Below are 19,270 nucleotides of genomic sequence, written 5' to 3' on the forward strand. Positions count from 1 at the left end.
TGTCGAGAGGTTTGGCCGCCCTGCCCCCTTTTGAGGCCTGGCGGGGGGGCCGCGGGCCTCCTGAAGGTCAGCGAGGCGGTCGGGGAGGGGGGGACGGGGGGGAACTTCCACAGGGGGGGTCAGGCACTGATAATAACAAGAGCAGGCACTCCTCCTTTGCTTTTACGTCCTTAATGGCTTTGCCCTCCATTAGCCCACAAAATTAAGACAGATTACTCCTTAAGATCCACTCCACCTCCCCCACTTCTCCTCTCAATTCTCCACTTTCTCCCTTAATCCGTCATTTCAGCGCCTCTTGTCTCCCCCCACCGCCCCCGTTCCGTCCACCTCATCCCATCCGATCGCCTCCCTCCCCCTCTTTCCCACCCTGCTCACGCCTGACATAAGGCTGACATGAGACCTCACTCGTAGATTTAACACCGAGCGCAAAAATAAAAGCCTGTTAAGGTCAGTCCAACAGGCGTTTCGGAAAAAAGAGGTGACAAGAAATAAGCCCCTGACAAGCCCTCAAAACAAGACTGTTTTTGAGAAGGCGGGGCCGAAAAGGGCAAAGCCTTATTGAGCGTAAGACTTGGGGGCGAAACCTCGACTCCAGTATGTGCGGGGGCTGAGGGAGCGCGGCGCCTGCTTAGCCACGCCAGTAATGTTTTGACCGCCTGGCTTTACTTTGTATACATCACTTATAGCGGTATAGGGTGAGCTGTGGCTGGCTTTTGATCAAGGAGGGACCTTTTGAAACCGATCAATGAATTCTCACATTGTTTTCTCACGGCCCACACACACACGCACGCACGCACGCACGCACCCAGGCACACACACACACACACACACACACACACACCACACACACACACACACACACACACACGCGCACGCACGCGCACACGTGTTTCAAAACGTACCCTCGATATGAGCTCTCCCACCATGCCAGCCCAGCTTCCATTGGCTCCTGGGACCCCGTAGAGCCCGTCCCCCACCAGGTGGATGCGGTATTTGAACTTGAGGATGTCCGCCAGCTCCTTCAGCATGTCCACACAGAAGCCCTCGTAGCGCTCGTTTCCCTCCAGCTCCTGGTGGTTCGAGCGCAGCATCACGTACGGATTTTCCTGGGAGGAGAAGAGATCATACACATTGGTTAGATATTTTGTTAAGAGAGTGTAAATGTTTAAAATGAAGCCGCCAGGTTCCCCGCGGGCGTAACAGGGTCTTTCCATTCCATGGATTTGAGAGGGCAGAGAAGCAATTTAAACAGACCAAAATGGTCTCTGACAAAATACAGTTTGTATTTTTATGCCCAGATACTGGGGGGGAGACGGTGTTAGGGGTTTTCTGTTGTGTAGTTTTCAAGGGAACCTTATCTTTTGTTCAATATATGAATGCTGTATCACACCTTGAAATTGAATTTCAAATAATTTAATGAAAAAAAAAAAAAAAAAGGAAAAACATCCCAATGTCAAGATTCTTATTGGCAGTGCAATTCCAATTTTTGTAAAAAAAAATAATACGGGAAAGCACATTGTGTTTTTCCTACTTGTCCTGCTGTATTATACCCACAATAATAATAATAATAATAATAATAATAATAATAATAATAATAATATTTATATACCACACATAATAACAAAAAATACATGAAATTAGATTAGAATAACCATTATCCCTGAAGTAGCATTTACACAGTGCTAATAAGTGGGATTGTTACAAATAAAAAGATGAGGCCAAGGAGAATGGACAAACTTGAAGTAATGCCAATGTTCTAAAATATGTTTAAAAAGTGTATCAGATCTAGATGTCTGGAAGACATTCCATATTTATTTAGAGGTCACGGCTCGTACTAATCTAGTTCACTGCCTGCAATGAAACCAAGGTTGCTGATGTTGAAAAGCAGCCAGGGAGGTGTTAAAATCACTCACAAACAGGTACATGGCCATCTTTAATATCCAGCAAGGCTTGGCTGGGAAACAAAAGCACTTCCTGTTTTTTTTTGTTTTTTTACTGGTGCCACGTGGTGCAGGGACACACACACACACACACACACACACACACACACACACACACACACACACACACAGACACATACACGCAGGCACGCAATGTTATATTTACAATGGCTGTCTTTGGGGGAATAACTTTTCGCTCCACTGTTCATTTATGTCTTGTTCCATCGCTATGTTGTCGTAGTGGGATGATTTAAAGAGCCCCGCTGTGATCCATTTCTAAGGCTACTGTTATCGTGGTGTTTTAAAATAATACAAGCGCTGAACTGGTGGGCTCAGGCGTCACAATAAATTACACTAGACCACTGGCTTTTTTTTTTTTTAAATTTAAAGAGCTTTACCCCCTGGTTCCAGCCCCACTCCAGCCAATGCACGATTTCTACGAAAAAGGGGGCGTGTTGGCCGTGCAACACCTTACTATCTGTAATTCCGATTTAATCACATTTGTAAAGAAACGTTAATATTCTCAACAGGATTGATGTTTTATTAGAGGACTTTCATATATTTCAGTTTATGGCTCAAAAAACCTAAAATAAGGGACAAGTCATTTTATGTTACTCCAACAAGGGCAATTCTTTATTTTAAGGGACGGATGGTGAGATTATTTATGCCATTTTTTCGAGGGGTCATTTATTTTAAGTAAACAGCTCCACCATTATATATTTTTTTAAAAGGCACACATGGCACCATCCATCTATATAATGTATATAATATATGGAAAGGGAGAGAGGTTTGAAATGTTTGGCACACTCACAGCAGCCGGTCGATTTTGAGCCGACACGCCCATAAAGGCACAGAAGCCCCGTCGCCGGCGGTGTGACCCTGGCGTCAGCTTGTTTCATCAGCAGAAAGCAAACAACTTACCATCAGCTTGATGAGTTTAAATTAAACTCTAATTACCAACGAGTCACTGGACATTAATAGCCGCCATTTTCACCCCGAAAAAAACACGATATCTAATATGTTTGGAGTCAGAAATGTTTTAACAAACCACCCATGCTTCCCTGCAAAACCGTGTTGCTCGATGAGGATTTAACTTGGATGTTAAACTACCCTCACACACCGAGGATCACAGCACGTTTTGAGTCATTTCCAACGGGACTATTATCGTGACGCTAATGCAGCGTTGGCCATTTCAAACCACTGAGGCAGGGAAGAAACAAAAGCGGTGATGCTGCACGGAGCCCGGCTGCCATAAATTATGCCGTTAATGATACTTACAATTGGATCGCTGTCTGACAGCTGATTGACCAGCCTCACAAAACTCTCGCTGCCGCACCGAAATTGGGGAACATTTTAGAATCTGGCGCACACACAGCGGGAGAAAAACAGACACAGGAGCTGTGGCAGATCCGACCGTCAACGCTGGATGGATGGATGTATGGATGTATGTATGTATGTATGTATGTATGTATGTATGTACGTATGTATGTATTAATGGATGGATGGATGGATGGATGGATGGATGGATGGATGGACGGACAGATGTATGTATGTATGTATGTATGTATGTATGTATGTATGTATGTATGTATGTATGTATGTATGTATTAATGGATGGATGGATGGATGGATGGATGGGTGGATGGGTGGATGGATGAATGGATCTATAGACGGATGGATGGATGGACAGATGGACAGATGAATGGATGTATGTATGGACGGATGGATATGGATGGATGCTTTATTCGTCTCCCCAGGGAAATTTCAGTGTCACAGCAGCTCACATCAAAAAAGGGATTATAGAGTAATAAGAATTAAAGAAGAAAACAATTTAATGGGAATATGCAATAAACCCAGGAATTAGCTGAAACGATAACCCCAAAAAAATTAACAATAAACAATAAAAAAAAAAAAACCCAACAAAAAAATGAGGAAAATTAACAAAAAAAAACATTACTGAAAATGAACAAAATGAACTTGCCGATCCACCGAGCCGTGCTAAGCAAACTGTCGCTGTGCACTTATTCCTCCGACCCTCGTAAGACTTGTAATACTGACTCCCAGGTGTCTGGAAAGGCTAATGTTATTGGGGGGCGGAGGGGGGTGGGGGGGTGGGGTGGTGTGATTCTACAGTAATTAGGGGAGGAGGGACATGCTATAATTTAGCCAACGGTCGATTGGTCAGCCTCGCCTGGATGGAACCCAAAACGACCTTCGGCAGAGCTTCCCCGTGAGTGAGGCTGAGAGTAAAGCCCGACTTCAGCGCCGGAAACATGATTTCCTCAGACAGCGAAACCCTCCCTCTGAAAGTCTCTGCTCAGATGAAAACGGAGAGGACAGACCCAATCGTCCTCCGGCATCGCCTTTTCATTTCGGTGGGCTGGAGACGGCAGGTAACGCGAGGTGAAATAACAGAGAGAGAAAGTGAAGTGATGTTTGCGGCGCATTGGCGCGGGCTATTTAAACCCTCCATCCCACTTCACGGTAAAAGAGCGGAATCCGGAGGAAGGGGCTGGGGGGGGACGCGGAGCCGGCTCGGTCCCTCGCGGGGCCCCGGCCGGTTAGCCACGGCGCCTCCGCCGCTCTATAAATGTAAATGTGCTCCTCTGTTCATTAACTCATTTAAGCAGCCGAGCGTATCACCTTACTGGCCCTGATGTGACACCTCCGCAGCGCTTATGCTTCGGCATGCACCGGGCATCATATAAATGCTAATTTGGGGAGCTCGCGGAGCTGCTGTAACTTTCCGAACATTGCGCCCGAGCCGAACGTTCAACTGTCTCGCGCCTTTATTTTCTCCGTGCCAACGTCGTCTTATTTAACAGCTTGGCTTAATGTGGAACAGGGAGGCGGGGCTCGGGGGCGACGGAACAAACGGGTCGGCTGAAATCAATTATCAGCCAGCACTTCAGGGAGCGGAGGGCGGTAATGTGTGTGCACGCATGCATACGTGTCCGTCGACAACACTTAATTAACCCACCACTGTAAATCCCTCTCCAGCCGCACTTGTTGATTGATGTGCGCCAGGAAGGGTAAAGGCATTCTATATATCTGGAACAAATGGCTACAGCCATTAGGTGCCTGGATGCCTCCGAGCTGAACCCTTCTCTCTCTCTCTCTCTCTCTCTCTCTCTCTCTCTCTCCCCCTCCCTACCTCCCCGCCTCCCTCCCCTCCATGTTGACCTGGTTAAGTACAGACTAATAAAATAAGACCTTGCGCGCACCCATCAATCATGGCCGCAAATCCCAGCAGCGATCAATAACGGCGGGGACAGAGCCACCAAGCCCCAAACATTTTGCCCTTTCTCCCACGCTCCTTTTTCAGTATTTCCCCGGCCATTCTCTCGAAATCTCCCTCTCTTTCCATCACTCCAGCGTCTTCTATAAAAAATGGGAGGAATTAAGGGGGCGGGGCAGGCGGGGAGGGGGGCAAAACCATCCAGATCCGTGCTGATACCAGAGACTTGGTATCTGTTTGCAGCTTTACGTTCAATACTTTCTCACAACACCCACAGCCAGATTTAACAGTGAAAACATGAAAGTATAATAGTCTAGTAAAGTATCAAATGGTGGCTCCAGCGGAGGAGAAATCACAACGACATTCTGTCGAGGTACTTCTTCTTTTTGCAGAACTGAGTAAGAAAAGAAATCAAGCAATGAAATGGGAAAAGTATAGAGCTTTTATGACAAATTCCCATTTCACAGGAGGAGAACGATAACTTGTAAAGTGAAGTAAGCATGCACGCACACGCACGCACGCACACGCACGCACGCACGCACGCACGCACGCACGCACGCACGCACGCACGCACGCACACACACACACAGTAACACTATGCCAGGTGAATCCGAGCAGCAGAAAAAGGAGTTTCCCCGTCTCAGAGCCTCGGGGTGTTTAGGGCGTCTTCACAGGCTGCACCGAGCTGCTTTCCTTCTTCCCTTCCACCAGATTTCTTACCTCCCCCCCAAAAAACAATCCCGCTCTCCTGAGCCCCGGAAAAGACGACGCCTCTGATGTAAAATTCCTCGCGCCGAGCTCCGCCGCCATCTCTCCGCGCGGGGCGTACGAGTCCAAGAAGTATTTATAAAATAGGAGTTCAAGGAGAAGGAAAAGACAAAGCAAGGTCATGCCAAGTTGAAACGCAGGGGGCCATCTTGTGGCTCACAGAAGGAAGCACGTAGACGACACGAAACGAGGATGGACGGAGGATGGACGGATCGGAGGGAGGGAGGCGTGATGCATTGTGGGTAATCAGTCTGGAGTGACACAGTTTGACACCGCATGAAAGTTTGGAAGTTTCCTCCCCCGTTCTGTTTTTTCCTCAAATGCCAGGAAAGACATAGGAAACGGAGTAAATAAATAAGCCATAACTCAGAGCAACAAGTTGGATTTTTACCTTCCATCTCATGCATTTACAAGCGGAACGGGACTGTAAAACAGCTGCAATACGCAGCTGAGATTATTATTACTCTTTCAATCATTTTAACCTTGAAAGTATAAGTTGGGACAGGGAATAATGTGCCGTACTTACAGTCACTGAAAGGCTCTCTAAACAAATGATGTGTAATGGCTTTTTCGTCCGAGGCAGCACTAAACATGTACTTCCATTGCCGTTTGCAGGTATGACAAATTGAAAAGCAAATTGTTTTCCGTTAACCATTCGAAACACGTCTTCTAAGGTTTGGACGGACATGATGGAGGGTCGGCTTCAAAGCCCCAAAAAACATAAATTACCTCTAATGTACAACACACTGATGACATACAGGAAATAGAGGTGGTGATCGAGGCCTGAAACAATGAAAGACCTAATCAGAGACTGTCACTCTTTGTGATTGTGTGTGTGTGTGTGTGTGTGTGTGTGTGTGTGTGTGTGTGTGTGTGTGCGTGTGCGTGTTACCTAGGGGTGTAAAATAACAAAATATACAAAAAACACACAAGACAAAATAATATCTTCTTAGTTTTAGTTTTTTTTTTCATTATTTAATATGTTATCAAATGCTGGAGACAAGACTACGAATGTAGATTGCTCCTTACGCATGATCACAAGTCGAAAATAACTCAAGTAACGTATTTATTTTATTTATTTACTTTTTTAATAACTCTGTGTCCATTTTAATACTTACTGTGGGACAATTTAATACCTTTACTCGCTATATTTAACAGGTATTTACTTTTTATACTTTTTACTGACATATTCTCACTAAAATGTATTTCTGTGCAGGCGCTGCAGTCAGTTACCGCAACGGGTTCATTTTGAACAATTTGGGGACTAAGGCGTGACCGTCAAACCTTTTATCTAAACCAATAGAGGTGAAGGTATTTCTAGTTATTTAAAGGGTCTCAAAATGACAATCTTAATCCTTGAATGCATTGATCAGAAAAGTATCTGAGTACTTTTACCTGAGTAGAACATTGCAGAAAGCTCAGGGTACTTTGACTATTAACAACATAAGTAAAGGATGCATACTAACTCCTAGTGTTAGTGTTAGTATGCGTGTGACAGACTTTCGAGACAAAAATGATCCATTGACGACTTCACCAACAGCTCGAGTGTTGATGACTGGAACACCACGACGGGATCAGAGCAGGACTAACACACACGTTGGGAAAGCGACGACATCCGGTCCTCCTGTCCTTCAACAGAACGACAAGCACTGAAGAGAGACCTCTGAGAGCGGCTCGGCCGACCGGACTTTATCCACGGGAGGAAAGAGGAGCCTTTTCATTACCTAAGTGTGGCTACTGGAGGTGTAAAGACATTATTTCCCCTAGATCCTCACCATCGTCCGTGACCGATCCGGGCGTCGGTGATTACGAGCGCGGCGGCCGCCCCGCACTGGGCTGGTAATCAGTTCTACGGTTGCCTCTTCTGGGGCTGTTTGTGGAATTGGAGTGGTGAAGTGATAGCCACGCATGTAGGTTAAAAATAAAGCTGCACTCGGCAGGCCAGCGCGTTATGTCTGCGTCTCTCTCTTCCTCGCTCTCACACACACACACACACAACACACACACACACACACACACACACACACACACACACACACACACACACACACACACACACACACACACACACACACACACACACACACACACACACACACACACACACACACACACACACACACACACACCACACACACACATGCAAGAGTGTGTAAGCGTGTGTAACATGTAAGCTTGTGCACATACATTAATACAAATGGGTTGAAGTTTATAAGTACTTGAGGCCTGAAAAAAACAAAAAACAAGAGGGCTACAGATACATTACATGCCACAAGACATGACGCAAGCAAAATCCCTGGAACATAGGAAAAAACACACACACACACACGAACACACACACACACACACACACAGTAGGTGGGTTGGTGTGTGTGTACACACCAACCCACCTACTGTTACAGAATTCCTATGCGGCTTTTCAACTGTTGCTCGCCCCGTGCCCCCGCGGCGAGATAACAGCGATGCAGCAATCACACCGTGATGAATGAGCTGTGATACACTGTGAAAATTGCTCCTTGGTGGCTTCCCAAATTTGGTCCGGGGACTCTATATCTCCAAAGTTAAATCGAAGCTCCACGCTCCCCTCGTTCTTCCCTTCACTCCGTCTTTCTGTTGTGAAAATATTGTCTCATTTGTAACCCCATCCCCGAGCGCCTCCGAGGCCACCCCCCCCCCCCCCCCCACCCCCGCCACCCATCAAATCTCTCTGCCCTGCGGAGTAAAATGGACCATTCCACTTGAATCCCAATCAGTCTCAATAAGACCAGTGGCCCGTTCACCAGGGGGAAGGTGGCAACACGCTCCTTGCCAGCTCCCGCGGCTGATAAGCCAGACACTCAGTATCACACATTGGGCAATTTCGCCCTGCTTACAAGCTCATTTACATCTTATCTCCTGGCTCATCAGCTGGTGGGGCAGGTCGGGAGAATCTAAAGTGTGCGTGTGTGTGTGTATGTGCATTACGTGCCGAGGTGTGTACGGTTGCCGAGGGAGGCTGAGGAAAGCTCCGTCGAAGGAATTCCTCCGCAGCTTTCGCATTGCATGGCGGTGGTTTTTCGACGTTGGGTCTCGGGACCCAGCGGGGGTCCTTCCGGAGGGGTCCCCAGCAATATGATTAACAGTTAGACTTCATCATTATTTCACTTACAAGATGTTCGCACCATTAGAGAGCGACTGTTTTGATCATAGTTTAACTGGAATCTCCATAACTATAGCATAGACAGGTGCAGTACGGAAGTTCGTAATAAGTCTAATCTAACAATAGCAATGTTCTCAGATTGGGCTCCTCGAGACAAAATGTTATGTGGTCCAATGCATATTAAATAAGGATCCTTATCATGATGGAAAGACATTTCACTTTATATACTGAATGTATGAACGTATGTATATGTATGTGACAAATAAACCTCTCGAATCTTGAATCTTGAATCTTGAAATCTGGTATCAACAGGTTTCTAAGTCTGCCTAGTGCTTATTTTTCCCTTACAATGAATGTGGGTCCTGACGTTCTTAATGTTTATCAGCACGTCGTCAACATTCCTGTGGCATTAAAGCAGATGGAGCGCTGACGTGCTGCAGGTCCTGGTCAACCTCACAAGCCAAGGTGTTTGGCCTGGTGAAAAAGCCTCAGAGAGGCAGGTGGTACTGTATCATCTGCTGTTGTTTCCGCCTCCTAATGCCCATCAAAACCATCATCATCGTCATCGAATCGCTAAACCTATGAGTAGCTGTACACTGAAATGCAATCCAACGGCGATCCCCGACACACGGAATGTGACTCTGCATCTTGACAAACAGGGCGGTGTCTAAAGCACATCGCCTCCACCGGACGCCGCTCAGTCGTCCGTCCCTCTCCCGGAACAGAAACCCTTCGGCGGAGGATCGAAAGCAAAACCGCGGCCGCCGACGTGTGCGGGAGTGCGACTTCAAGCGGCGGCAACTTTTTTTTTCTCCCCCCGCTCTTCTGAGTCTCTCTTAAATAAAATCTACCAACGTCAACCGTGCGTGACTCTGGGTTTTGCTGCTTGCGGTTCCCAGGGACCTCAACGACTTCCAGACGACTCGCGTCGGGATCGTCACTCTGATGATCCCTGACTAAGCACGCGGCGTCGGGACTTAATGATGAAGAAACTGCGGCTCGGGCGCGGCGTCTCTGAGCGCTGAGGCGGCGCAAAAACCATGAAAATATTAACGTTGGAGTAGCGCTCCGTGTTTTTAGATGCAACGCTGAGATGAAACCGATGCGGAACGAAGCGCACGTCTCACACGAGGCGCTCGAAGGAGTTTCTGAAATGAAACGGCCAGCAGAGACCAAAGATGGAGAGAGTAATGCAAGTCTTGGCTGAAATTACTTAATTTTTCTGGACAACATATTTGGGGGGGATCTTTCCAGCCGATAAAGGCCATAACCTATTAGTAAGTAACCTACTCGTAAATACACGGACAAACACAACGAATCACAACCCCCGAGGCGGGCCCTGCAGAGGGTGGTGCGTTCAGCCCAACATACCACTGGAACTACCCTCCCCTCCCTGCAGGAGTTATACACCAGGAGGTGTAGTAGCAGAGTCCGCAGGATCATGAAGGATCCTCATCACCCCAACAACGGACTGTTCCAGCTGCTGTGGTCGGGCACATGCTCCACAGTCACACAGAGAGACAGAGACAGAGTTTTTTTCCCGCAAGCCATAAGACTGAGACACACACATAGGCTCCACCGCCTTAATGTACTGTATATAGCATACTGTACTGCACACTGTATCACTGTACTGGGTTACTGCATACTGCGCTGTATAGCTATTCTGTTCGGTGTTACTGTATTGCTGTGCCGTAATGTTGTATACTGTACTGTATATCTCCACACTTACTTTATTTACATGCACTTTACTGCACATGTCTGTATATACAAATAGCCTATCCCATATAGATAACTTCATTCCCTTCACTTCTATTCTGTACCCACACTTTGTATTATCTTTTTGAGTCTTATTTTATTTTTATTTTGTTTTTAATTGTATTATTCTATTCACTAACTGCATTCCGATTTAGGAATCAGTTCGTTTCAGTTAGTTAGCCAGGTAGGAATTAGGTTAGCTATTATGTTCGGTTTAGTAATTATTGTGCTCTTGAATCTTGAATGGACCGAGCACTTTCACTCGTTTCACACATAAACAGATCCAATTAATCATCGAATGGCTGATTGTTTGTTTTAGACAATTTCATTGCAGAACACAGCTCTGCAGCGAGGAGCGAGAGCGGATAACACAATGAAGCCATTTCCATTGTGGTGAAAAGAAAGTTATTTCATATAAAAAGGACCAAAATGATCACACATTTGGACGGGACACGGCTGACAGCTCAGGGAGGACAACGCCGCCGCCTTCGAGCGTTTCAGAGCGAACAATGACAAATTGATTCTTGCTTTGTGGCACTGTAACGAGAAGTTGTGCTATTTTATGCACGCACAATAGCAGCAAGCGCACAGTTAACCAAACAGCAGGATACAAGCATCGACAGGAACACCTTGCTTCGACCGGCTCCGAAATGATCATCTCGAACATTTTTGTCTGGTTTCTTTTGTTTAGAGGCGATCGGGATCGATGTTCGAATATTTACTTAGCAACTGTTATCAAAATCGAAAAATAGCAAGAGACACAGAACAGAAAATGCCTCACGTAAACAAAAAGTATCAGAAGAGCTTGTTGGATTCCATCAAGTACCATTACAGGTGGAAACCCACTTATGTAACTGTAACAAGAGTATTTGTAACTAGTTACTTTCCACATCCGGTGTAGAGCGGATGTGACATTGTGAAAAGACGTAGCTTTTTAAAAATCGTGCACCTGGAACATGAACGCATTGACAACGTTGAGATAATAAGTCGTCTTGCGTAATAACGTCTATATTATGCCTCGTGTAATATCTAAGGAAATACTACAACGCTTCAAATCTCCGTAGCAGAGCTCCAAACGTCTCCTGCTGTAGCTCTGATAGAACTGGAAACACTTTTCACGCGGTGATGTAAAAAAAACCCGGACGTCAGCCGCGTCACCTCCTATGCATTGTTATCATCCATTGTTATTTTTTTTGGACTGAAGTGATAAGTTGGAGTCGGAGAGTCGTCTGCATGTGCGCGTGCGAGTGACTCACCAATATCGTCGTGATGGTGAGAGTGGTGTTGAAGAGGGTGTCGGTCAAGTTGACGGATGGAAGCTTCCTCTCCATGAAAAGACCATCTTCAGAATGCCACTGGCCAATCTGCAAAGGTAGCGTGCGCGCACACGCACACACACACACACACACACACACACACACACACACACACACACACACGCACGCACGCACACACACACACACACACACACCTATTGAGTTCACAAGGCCGCCAGCGCAGAAAAGGTCGATTGAGACAACACGGCGCTTATTCTCTAACCTCTTATCTCAAGGACAATTAGTGCGACCTTCGGGCGGACACAGGTTTCGGTTACCAAGGGAGAAGGATGGAGGTCAAAGAGAGAAAACCGAGGGCGTCATAAAAAAAAAAAAAAATCTTAAAACACATTACTACGAGCAGTTACGCGGAAAGATCAGGGGGGTGAAGCGGATTGGCGAACGGGAGAAAGACAACACGAGCGCGGCTCCTTGAGAAGCGAACCCGGGGCATGTGTTTAATCAGAAGTAACAGAATGCATTCATTAAGCCAATTACTGGCCAATCCTGCGGCGCGCACACACATTCTAATACTCATTACAGCTCCAGCGGGGCTTCTCACCTCCAGCGGCTCTCCTTCTTCCTACCCTCATCCTATTTCAGTGCCTCCCCTCCTGCCTCCCCCGTTTGCTCCTCCCTGCATTATATACTTTGGGAGTGCAGATGCCTCATCAATCCACTCTGGTCTTCTTTCCGTGCGTCTTGTTTTGCTGTTACCCAGATATGAGCCAAGACAATGTTCTTGTTACCACCGCTTGATTGCAGCCAACTTGTTAAGTTTTTCTCGAGGACCAAATCTTTTTTACGCTGTAATTTGCCCTTGACCAGCCGGCGGCGAGGTTTCGGATGCATTGTGCTTGGTGTGAGTCCAATTCACCGCCGCACAGCAGGTGCTTTGATGGAAGTGCTCCACTTTGTGGGGGAACCTTGTCGGGATAAGCTGTCTTGTACAAGATGTGCACTTTATGTAATGAATATGTAATTCAGCCTGTCTCCACCTTCACATTTTAGACGCAGTCAGGGTGTAATTTGAGTGGGTTTGTCAGGCTCTTCTCTTTACATATTCAAGACAAAAACAATTTCAAACTCAATTTGCTTCCGTAACTACAATTATGAATCTATGAATTTATCTCTGTCACCTTCTCTCTTTCTCCCTATATATACTCTTTATACAAGTATATATTACATATATATACAGTATATATAAAAAACTGAAGGCATTTTTGAATCAGAAGATAATCAATTGTGTTTATTAGGTGATTATTACTGTAGATTATGTATTATACACAGTACTAGAATTTTACACACACACACACACACACACACACACACACACACACACACACACACACACACACACACACACACACACACACACACACACACACACACACACACACACACACACACACACACACACACACAATCAAACACAACCAAGGCAACAGAAGGCGTGCTTTCTTTCTATCCGTGCTTGCGTTTCACACATCGCACTGGGCGCAGAGGCGCTGACAGATTTTGACCTTAAACGTGTTGTCTCTTATAAAGTGCATCCACATCTCCCAATTAGCAGGAGCCGCAGTGCTTACGCCGTCCTCTAATTTGACCAGCACTTTGCGGAGTCAGAATGCAAAGTCTTCCAAGGTCTTCTGTCAGTGCTCCGCTACCAAAAAATAACAACATCTCCATGACCCTATCAGCTGGAGCAACAAAATCCACAGTCAAGAACAATTTCCATAGATGTTGCAGGGATTCCAAAGAATAGATAATGGATACATTTTCTCATTTAGGTGCCGAGCAGCTCTGTGATGAGTACATCCAATACTTTCAATGCAAAAATCGGTGGTTTATGACATATTTGTAAAATAATACAGTGAAAATCACCCTTTTTCTACGGCTCCAGCTCCACTGGAGTGGCCCAGTGGGAAGGTGGGCCCACAGCTGGACGGCAGTTAAAGGCCCCGCGCCTCGGCACAAAAAGGCACTTCCCTGCGAGCTGTCATCATGCCCGTCCACAGCAACAAAACGAATTCCATTTTCACATGAGACACTATCTTATCTTCACGGTTATCCTTTGCCGTTACATATCTTAATCCAGAAAACTACAAAGGATCATATAAATGTGAAGTCAGTATAATACTGGATGCGGTTGTCACCAAGACACTCCTATCCAAGTCACAAGTAAGCCTCAAGTCATTTGGTCCAAGTCTCAAGCAAGTCCCAAGTCATTGTTCCTTGGGCAAGTCAAGTGAAGTCACAGGTTAAGTCAAGTAAGGTGAAGTCGAGTCCTCAGTTAAGGCACGTCAAGTCCCAAGTCAAATCACTTTTTTCCCCCAAGATACTGCAGTCTTACCGGCAGTACTCTGGCTTTATAAAGAGAAAGGTATTAGTACCTGTCTTGATGATATTATTGGCCGATCTATCATACCTGTTCAAAAGTATGACAATGAATTGAATTTGTTTTTTTAAATATTGATATTCAGTTCAATAAATGTAATAAAAAAACAATTCACTTATAAAAGGATATTTTTTTCTTAATTTATTTTCAATCTAAAAGATTCCCTCCCCATCACTTTCGAACAATGAAAAACTGACATCCAAACGTCAAACTTCGTTACATTCCACCCCCGTCTGTCTGTCTGCATGTTTGCAGAATATCTCAAAAAGTTGCGAACAGATTTGCACAAACTGATTTGAAAATGAAAAGGATCGAATTAAATTTTTGAATCCGAAAGTGATGAGTCTTGGCACAGTCACGGCCGCCATGATGATCTGATCTGATCATACTGTGTGTGTGTGTGTGTGTGTGTGTGTGTGTGTGTGTGTGTGTGTGTGTGTGTGTGTGTGTGTGTGTGTGTGTAATCAGAGGGAGGCTAACAAGTGCTTCCCGTTGAAAAATAATCTCAGGTAGTGAGGAGCTTGAATGACAGGGTAATCTTCCAATCATGACAATGGCCAGAGTGCGCTCGCATACCGGGTAACATTGCACTACATTTGTGATGTCAACATTGACAACATTGAGCATTTTAATATTTTATATTTAATATTACGGCTGTGCGGTACTGTATGAGGATATATTTCGCAAGAAGATGGGAAAATTGTATTGTGTATATATATTTTTGGAGCCCGACCGATGCAAGAGTCTGATGCCGAGCCCGATTTTAGAGAGCCTAGCCCACTGATTACTGATGTTTTGAACAATATTTTGTCCAAAAGTGCAACATTTTTTAATCAATTTGAAGAAAAAATATTTTATCAACGTTTCTGTATTTGAGAACATTTAGCTTTTATCTAAACACATAAATAAAAATAAACACACAAATAACTTTTTTATTGATTAAAAAATGTAGAAGATAATATTAAATTTAATCACATTTTTTTTCCCCCAAGTTCCAGTGAACGCATCATCACTTCTGAAACAAATTTATTTGCCGAGTTTCCCATAACGCAGCAATGCTTATTGCTTGGAGAGCCTTGTCTAAACGGGAGTGTAAACAAACATAGATGGATTTATAATGCTATAATGTTTTTTTTTTGGTGAGTAACTTAAAAGTAGTGTAAAACAGATAAGTACAGAATAAATAATCAATATTTAAAAATCGGGACACATTGGCCGCATAACTGCCAATCCCAAGTCAAATAATCACCGATATCGGGCGGGTTTTTTATACAGTTTCCATCCCTATGTCGCCAATCAGCGGCAGAACTGCTTTACAGCAATATGTGACATCATTTGCAGTCGCCGTGCTTAACGCTACCTGCGCGTGGGAGCGGACGTAAACAAACATGGAGGAGCGCGGCGCGTCACGTACCACTCACGGCCCACGGAGCTTAACACGGAAGGGAAAAAACACTGTCCCTCGTTCACAACTTACAACTTTCTAAACACCAACTTGTGTTTGATAAGGAAATCTCAAATTGCGCGATGGCACCGTTCATGGATTACTACAACAATGACTACGACAACATAAGGTGAGGGGGGAATACCGAGACCAAACAAAGTACCTTTTTGTTTGCCGATCACGTTTTAGTTCAAGGTTTCGGTGCAGGAACGTGAGCACAAACAAGTCATTGGAGTCATCATCGTCTCAAGTCACGTCGCGAGTCTTTAACTTCCAAGGCCAAGTCCAGTCTCAAGTCATTTGTTTTGTCTCGAGTCAAGTTGCAAGTTGTCAAAACAGGGACTCGAGTTGACTCCAGTCCACATCACAGTGACTCCAGTCCACATCTCTGGTGATTGTCAAGTGTGTTATCAGTTTAAAAAAAAAGCATGAACTGTACAAGATATTATTCGGAGTAAAATATATTGTTGAGGCAAAGCAGTTTCTACAGTTTCTTCCGTGTTTCTGTGTAAATCAGATAAAGATTCAATGGTGTTAAAATCTGACTCATGCGCACTTTTTGGATGTAAAGGGTGTACGTTTCTACAGAGAAGGTTGTCATCTCACATAAACTCATAAAAAAAATATCAAAGCCTCTTAATTGGCCATCTCACTGCAGACACTGTCTGAAATTGAAATGTATAAATATATCATTTTTTTAATACTCTTTCTCTTGGAAATTGCATAGATGTGGGGTCTACCCCCAAAACCACTTGGAAACCCCTCAAATCTCAGGATGAAATAAAATATATTACATGGACAGACGGTGATCCGGTGATTCACTACATCACAGAATGGGTTTAAAGTGGGGAGAGGCCGGTAAATATTTGGGAAAACACTTGAAGAGGATAGAACTGTAAGACAAGATATTTTTGATATCCCATCTCTAAGCTGTGTCACCTCGCTGTTTGTTGAAAGGCCAAATTACCAGATGCTCCGCAAATTTCACTCCATTGAAGTTCATCAACGCCTTTTGTCTGACAGCCACTTACACATTTTACCTGAAGACTGGAACTAAATGGGAGGAGAATAAATAAATAAATTGAACGAACGGAAATAAGTGAAATGGACATGGAACTCGAGGCGTTTCTTTCCTTTGAGGCTCCGATCAAAGAGCTCTTACATTTCCTCCGGTGTGCTCGTGGGAGAGATAACACCAACAGGAGCTCGAACAAATAGATTAGAGCCGCTCTATGCAGCAGCAGCAGCAGCAGCAGCAGCAGCAGCAGTACCACCGACGGCGGCGGTGGCGGCGGCGGCCATGACACAACACACCCAGCACCGCCGATGACAAACTGACAACCTCCGGGGGACAAAGACGGAGAAGGGGTTCATGGAGGAGAAGGCGCGCACATATCCCCAAAGGGCATATGTGCGCTGTGGTGTGTGCAATCAAGATACACAATCAAGTGTAAAAGCCCCCGGAGAGGAGGAGGAGGAGGAGGAGGAGGAGGAGGAGGAGGTGGAGGGAGGAGGAGGAGGAGGGGGAGATGAAGGTGAGTCTGTGAGATGTACGACCAGGACTGAGCCTGGGATTGAGGAGGAGCGTGTCTGTGTGCATGCGTGTGGTGGTGAAGCGGGGAGAGACATAAAGAACGGAGGATGAATACGAGGTGAACAGGTTTGACTCCAATCTCCGCGAGCTGGACGCAGTGGCGTAACTACCTACGATGCAACCTGTGCCGCTGTGCCGGGGCCCAGTGACCGCTAGGGGCCCATACCATGATGAGCGTTCAAGTGGAACAAATATCAATGCCAATATTTACCTCTAAAAATATATATCCTTCTATAGATAAAGATATTTTAATAACACAATACCAGATATATATGGTGCTGAACATACCTAATCATGGTGTGGTGCACCGTGTGGTGCAATTGTGTGCTTTCAGGGGCGTGAATGTGTGTGTGTTTGTGTGTGTAGGGCCGGCGCTTCCTATAGGCGACATTACGAGGGCACTGCCGAAAGGGAGCGATTGTGTTGCAATTTACGCCCCTGTCTCCCACTCCATGCGTAATGGAGAGGGACCAGCTAGATATGCCTATGAAATCTCCTCTCCATGTGTAATGGAGAGCAAGACAGGAGCGCCTGCACTCTCCGCTCCGTTGCGTGTCCGCCTGCCCCGTTCCTCCGAATAAAGCAAATAAAAACATTGTGTTTTTACTTTAGATGGATTTCATTTCGCTCTGTTTCCTTATATAATGAAAAACAAAAAAAAGCATCCCCATCCCCCACCCCCACGCCAACAGAGTGCCTAGGGCGGCTAGCAGTAGCTGGAGTTGCCCCACAGGGTGCGGGTGTATGTGGCGGAGTGGACCAAAAACAGTATTAGCGCCGGGGCCTATCAGCGCCATGTTACGCCACCGGCTGGAAGTGAAGTTGTAGTCCGGGAGTTTTATCATGCCACCTTCACTCATTGCGGTTGTGTTTTCGCTCTCCTTCTAAAATGAACTAAATGTACTGTGGGAAATAATAGGAAGAGGAAAGGAAAGAAAACAAACACACCCAAAATAAAAGTGGAAGAAAGCGAAAAGCAAGGAAATAATTGGGAGCAGCTCGAGCCAAGCCCTGCTTTATCAAGCTTGTCGGGATACGTAATAATTCAAAGCATTATGCAATAAAAAAACCACAATTGCTGTCTTCATTGCAAGCATTCTAAGCATAAAAAAAGTGAGGGCACAAGTTGTCCAGGACACAAAGCCCACATCCATTTGGAAATTGGAAGGAAAACTTTCAGTCACTTCATAAATCTTATTACAATATTTCGTAATTAGTTTTTTTCTTTTTTTTCTCCTTTCCGTCACTGACGTGTACAATTAAAGCGGTCCAATAGTCTGAGTGGTCCCAATAACCTGCTAATTAAGTTGATGAATGATTAAGCAGACCCCAACAATGTCTGCCATAAATCTCGGGGCTGGGTGATAAAATCACTAAGTGTCAGTCATATGTCTCAAGTCTCACTCCGTCCTCGCCGCTCTTCTTCCCCCAAAGTTGTGTACCGCGAAGCCGCGATAACCATAATGAACCCGCTGAGACACGAAAGGGACGGCATTAAACAAAACTTTGGAGCGCGGCGGAAGCCAAACAACTATTAGCCGGAGCCATACAGCTCCATCACGGCGAGAGTTAGTGTCGCATGTGTTGATGTGTTGATGTACAAAAAAATATTGATGCCGCCACTGGCCGCATCTGCGAGCGCCGTCCTCTGCCGTAATGCTCCGCGCGGCAATTAAAA

General features: G+C 45.4%; 1 protein-coding gene across 2 annotated transcripts in view; it reads right to left on the bottom strand.

Moving 5' to 3' along the window:
- The window catches only part of grik4 (glutamate receptor, ionotropic, kainate 4), a gene marked incomplete at both ends in the record, with an annotated part of 156,478 nt that overhangs the window by 22,490 nt on the left and 114,718 nt on the right, over nt 1–19,270 (bottom strand). For both annotated transcript variants that reach the window (XM_080007177.1, XM_080007176.1), the window contains 2 exons: nt 903–1,106; nt 12,097–12,204. In XM_080007177.1, the coding sequence (XP_079863303.1) occupies nt 903–1,106; nt 12,097–12,204 (312 nt within the window). The remainder of the gene's footprint in view (nt 1–902; nt 1,107–12,096; nt 12,205–19,270) is intronic.

The sequence above is a fragment of the Zeus faber genome (assembly GCF_960531495.2).
Source record: "Zeus faber genome assembly, chromosome: 9".
Taxonomy (NCBI): domain Eukaryota; kingdom Metazoa; phylum Chordata; class Actinopteri; order Zeiformes; family Zeidae; genus Zeus; species Zeus faber.